This window comes from Alosa sapidissima, chromosome 18 (genome assembly GCF_018492685.1).
Source record: "Alosa sapidissima isolate fAloSap1 chromosome 18, fAloSap1.pri, whole genome shotgun sequence".
Classification (NCBI taxonomy): domain Eukaryota; kingdom Metazoa; phylum Chordata; class Actinopteri; order Clupeiformes; family Clupeidae; genus Alosa; species Alosa sapidissima.
In genome coordinates, this window is record NC_055974.1 from 8,924,764 (window position 1) to 8,930,540 (window position 5,777).

Consider the following 5,777-nt stretch of genomic DNA (forward strand, 5'->3'; position numbering starts at 1 on the left):
GTCCCTAAAGTAAATACAAACAACATTCATTCCATAGACAAAGCTTGGCAGCTTGTTTTGTGTCCATTGTGAGTGTCGGCCAGACATTTTCTCGTTGTTTGGGTCACTTCTCGATGTCAATACTGCCACCTGGCTGAGGATACTGAGGTGACATTCACATACTTGTGGTTTCTGCTGAGTTGAGGGAGTTGAGACGTCAGACGTACAAAGCTGTTCAAAAACACAGGTCTGAACAGAAGCTTTAAAATACTACTCCTGGTAAACTATGTGTTTTAATATCAAATAAGGAAGTAGAGCTGGGAGACCAAGCCAGTATTTTTATTAGACTGAATAAAATGTCACAGTGGGGACAGGAATGCCCCCAGCCACTGCAGAGTGTGGCCTCATGTGGAACAACAACAACAACAACAGAGAGAGTGAGATAGAGAGGGGGCAGAGAGAAAAAGATAGAGAGGCAGAGTAAGAGAGAGAGTGAGGCAGAGTGAGAGAGAAATAGAGAGAGAGATGCAGAGTGAGAAAGAGAGAGAGAGAGAAAGAGAGAGGCAGACAGGGAGGAGGGAGATTGCAGTGGAATGGAGGGTGAAAATGACCTATATTTAGCACAGAACTCATTACTTCCAGATCTCTGATGACAACAATGGCGGAGAGATAAAGGGGAGAAAGAGAGGCTAATTGGGGAAGTTTTAGGGTAAACCTGTGAAAACCTAGATGAGTGGACAAGGAGGCATTAAGCTCACAGTATTACTTATGCAATGACAATAGAGTTGAGCCTAATCTAAATGTCAGCAGTGGGGTATATACGTAGCTGTGAGTGGAGTTATACACAGAGCCCACTTAAGGAGATGAATGAGGCAAGAGTTCGTCAGAGTTTACACACAAGTAGCTGGGATATGCTCAAGCAAACATCAGCAGGCCTACAGCAACATTACAATATGTGTTGACCAAATATATATATATATATAGACCCTTTCAACAATAACAACAAAAACAATGCTTGAACGTTCTATTTGGGCCCCAATCTACTTCCTCTGCATTAAGATAACATATGGAATGTTAAAAAGGAAGTCTTGTGGGGCCAACTATGATGCTGATAATGGAACTCTCTTGAAAGGGTCCATATATATATATATTATAATTTAAATGTAATGTTAAACCATAAATATGTTCTGATTCCAATGTTATACACATTTCTTAGTCGTGCCACAGTATTCTTTATATTCTTCTTATTTATGACAACAGATTATTGAATAAGTAATTAATGTTCGATGGAAAACATAGGCTAAGTTAGAAAGCTAAAAAAGGTATATCTTGTTTTTAGGTTTGTTTCTTTCATTTTTACAGCTGTTTTATTATTATTACTTTGTTGGGACTATGTAATTCAAAGAGCAAACAGCACACAACAAAACACAACATTAGGATTTGTGTCTGAGGGAAAAAGTGATGGACACGGACCCATTGAATTAATATGGGATTTCCATCAACATCAGAAACAAAATGAACACAGCATTCATCTTGCTTTTCGATGAACATCTGCCACTGCCACTTCACTACCTTTGCTTACATCAGCACTATATTATATTGAGAGTTCAGGTAGCCTAATGGCAAGGTGCCAATTGAACAGATGATTGCTTTTACAAATGAGGCTCCAGCAAAGGGGCAAAGTTAAAGGAGACAAACAGAAATGACTATGGGAATGGAGTGACTGTTACACTGACTGACTGTGACTGATCAAATTTAATTTGAGCCGAAGCTGATTCATCTGAGCCCTACCAATCAAATTTCACAACAGTTTCAACTCTGAAATATGACCCTTTTATCCGTTTTGCTTACACGATCAGATGATGCACTATGTAGGCTGAGTCATGATCGAGTTAACTTCCAGTTCACTGCAATGGAGTTGGTAATGCTGCCTAATGACCACTAGGGGGTGGAAGTGGATAGTTAATCTAAAGATAAGGGGCACGCGTAGACAGCACAAGGGCGTCTGTGTTTTAACAATGAGGCTTTTGAAGCCTTCCCCCCCCTTTGCCACCGGCCAACATTTTTGCTTTTTACGGAGTAACGTGATCACATACCCTGGCTACTGTTGTCAAGAGTTTTCCATTAAGACATGAGGGAAGAAAAAAGAATGAAACAAATGAAACAAATATCTGGATGAGGTGAACATGACAATGTAAGTTTGTAAATCATTAAAAGAGGTCATGGGGTCATACGCTGGGCCACGGCAGTTTTAATGTTACACCAAACAACTTTGACAAGATTTTGGAAAGATTCTTGAAAGATTGAAGTATTTTAGCTAATGCCCCCCCCCCCCCCATTCAAACTTTTTTCGAAAGACTCCAATCTTTTCCCAAATCTTGTCAAAGTTGTTTGGTGTAAGAAGGCCATTAGTCGCATTCGTTCAGTCATGCAGATCGGACAGCCTCAGATAGGAAGCCATGAATAATTGTCAATCATTTCCTCTCCAAGTTTTAAATAGGCCTGTTCTTCATTTCTCAAACCCCTCATCTCATGCAGGCCCTGTGGTCTTTCATGCGGTGCAATGGAGATGTATGTATTTAAATCACAGCAGAGACGCCATGAAAACAGACATAGGCCTGTCAGTCTGATAGCTCAGTCAGTCACAGATGTATCTGACAGTCGGTGTAGAAACAGGGATGCTTATCGTGGATGTTTGAAGTGATAGGCCTATGCTGATGTTTTTATATTTCAGTGAAGCTTCAATTTCTGAATTTGAAAACATATTTCTAAAATATGTAGACTACAGTATAATAAGAAATGTGATTGAATGGTTTGACTTTAGTTGCATATTGTATTCACATTTAAGTGTATGGGCCTTCTTCGCAAGCTATTTAGGTGTCCAATGAGGACCGCGGGTCCAGTTATGGAGTGGGGCGGGTGGGGGTTGACCAATATCCACAGGTGTGGACAGCTCCGAGGTTTCACATGGCATTTTTTTTTCCAGTGCCGCTGACGGAACTGTCAAGTGCAGACAGTCCTCCAGGAATGCCACGGCCATAGATTACGTGGCTTTCAAAAGCCAGCTGCAGGGTGGGTGGAACTGGGGGAACTATGTTCATTGCACATGTGTTTGGCAAACATGCAACGACACAAAGAAGACAAGTTAGGTGTTTTTGAGCGTTTCGGCGCGCCAATGTAACACCAAAATAAAGCTATCAGGCAGTGTTTTGGTCGAATCATTTGTGCAGAATAGTTTGAGCGGACCTGTTGATACTTGTCCCAGCCAACAGCTGAATGACTAGCTAGAGGTTAGGCCTGCACGTAGGCTACAGTTGCTTTTCCCGACTGAATCTCTCGGAACCTACCAACAGCTGACGGAACTTGGCCGAACTCAAGGGAACTAAACGTTAGGCCATTCTTTCAAATTCACAAACTAACGCAGACGCTGGGGGAACGTAGTTTTTTTGTCCCACAACTGTAGGTCATGCCTACTAGCAGGCATAGTGAATCTCTTTCCTAAGACAATTGCACAGAAATATATTCACAGCAAAAAATCCAATTCGGAAAATTCGTCTGGGATGTAAATCTAGTTCCGCACATGCCATATTTGACATTCTTTCAGGGTGGTGTAGTTGAAATTACTCCAGAAAGTTCCCTCCAAACGGGCCCTTTAAGAGAATTCCATAAAATATTTGACAATGTCTTTACCCTATTCTCTTGCGTTTCTGGAGTGTTTAATCCCGCCATAGTCTCATTCTCATGCACGAGGAACACGCCTCTTAAAGAAAAAAGGAATGACAACGTTAAATGCCAGTCTGTAAGGACAGAAAAAACACTCCCCCGACTGTTCGTTTTCCCTTCACTTCCTTACTCTCTCTCCTTCCCTGTCCTTCTCTCGCTCCCCCTCTCACTCGCGTATTTCTAGAAAACATGAAGGGAAAAGAAGGGAAGATTCCGGCGAGGACGAAAGTCAAGTGAAAGTTTTAAGAAGCTTTCGAAGGTCTGGTAGGAAGGGCAACTTTGGAGAGCGGATGGACGGGAGGAAGGAAAAGATCAATTCAGCTGTATGGCATGATAAACGGATAAACATAAACACTGCTTGAAATCATAAACTCCAATCAACTGCGCAGCGCCATTCGCCACTCGTCGCCCCCTGTGCCCTGAATGTGTGACTTTGAACTGGGTGATTTTTGCAAGCTTTTTTTCTGTTGCCTCTGTCCTGAACAGAAGAGACAGGGCGTTTGACAATTCCGAACTCTCCCCGGAAAAAATCTTAAAATTAAGGAGTAGGGTGCCGAACAGGGCAAGACGCCGAAATGGCTGGGGCGAAGCCGGGAGTTCACGCTCTGCAACTCAAACCGGTGTCCGTCCATGAAACACTGAAACGGGGAAGCAAATTTATCAAATGGGATGAGGTAAGTGCAATGTCGTTTATTAGCCTACGTCCAAACAACAAACCGAATCACCAAACACACAAGGCAAACTTATTTAACTGTTTGATTAGATCGGATTTGTAATATATGACTACTAGGGTTATCACGTTAACAACTCAGACTCATTTAGCAGGCAGTTGCGAACGACTGACACCCGATGACACGAGCAAGCAACCAGTGGCTTCTGATATCTGTTGAATTCTTGTCAAGCAAGTTTCTCTTTGGAAGAAATGTAGATACCTTATTGGTTTCTTTCCGCGTTATCCGTTCAGACATAACCTACCATTGTTACAGGTTATTGTAGCCTATCGATGTACGGTGCATTTTTATATATTGTGCGTCAGGAGGGGACTTTTTTGCCAAACTAAACACTAGTAGCAAATCTATTGTTTGGCTGTAGCCTAAAGTCAAAATAAACGAATGCATTGTTTTGGGGGGAGGACCTCACTATCTCCGCTTCAGAACCTTTTTCTTCCGCGTACTTTCTCTCCTGGCAACATCTTGTGTGTGCCTGGTTCTCTCTGCATTTGCATGCGCCCAAGCATATGCTTTCCAGTGTATGGTTGCCTGTTCGGGAAGGAGAAAAAAACAAGAATACTGTACCCAGTGGGCTACCCAGTTCTGCTACAGTAAAATGTGTCCCGATTTATTGTGTGATTGAAAGCGACTTCAGCTGACGCATATTAAACTAGAGTAGGAGCAGCAGGATCTGGCCTCTTGCCTTATGCTCCACCTAACGATAGCACTATTGTTGTGTAAGTGACCAAGTGCCTTTGTGCCAAGGTGCGTGTGTGTGTTGATGGGATCATTTATCCATTAGGTCTAAATCACTTACAGCAGTTTTATAGTGGGTGTTGAAGGCAGCCAAATGCTTTTCAAGTTCTGTGCAAATGTCTTTGAATAAGGTCGTTGTTGGCAATAGCCTACTTAAAAGAATTAATGGCAATTTACTCTAATGATACTAATGATACTACTCTAGTGAACCTTGCAACTCATCTGGTTACATTATTGATGATGAATGCATCTCGTGCAGAAAATTCTCATACACCATGCATAGTTAAAAATTGTGTGTTTCTGTCTGTGTGTGTGTCTGTTTGTGTGTGTGTGTGCATGTGCACGTGAGGGAGAGAGGTAGCAAGAGCGGTAAGGGGGGTATACAGTGAGTGAGCTGGTCAGTTGGCATTTTAAATTGGCATCAAACATGGTAGTCAAACAGACAAGAGAGCCAGACACACACACACACACACACACACACACACACACACACACACACACACACACAGCGGACAAAGCACAGACCACACCATGCAAGCTGACCTTGAGGTTAATGATTTTTGAGAATGAACATGCTGTACCAGCACTGATCACTGTCTAGCTGTCCAG

At 42.4% G+C, this 5,777-nt stretch overlaps 1 protein-coding gene across 2 annotated transcripts in view; it reads left to right on the forward strand.

Annotated features, from left to right (window-relative positions):
- The first annotated feature begins 3,784 nt into the window (after positions 1-3,784).
- The window catches only part of plcb3 (phospholipase C, beta 3 (phosphatidylinositol-specific)), a 47,280-nt gene continuing 45,287 nt past the window's right edge, over positions 3,785-5,777 (forward strand). For both annotated transcript variants that reach the window (XM_042069378.1, XM_042069379.1), the window contains exon 1: positions 3,785-4,376. In XM_042069378.1, the coding sequence (XP_041925312.1) occupies positions 4,278-4,376 (99 nt within the window). In that variant the 5' untranslated portion in view covers positions 3,785-4,277. The remainder of the gene's footprint in view (positions 4,377-5,777) is intronic.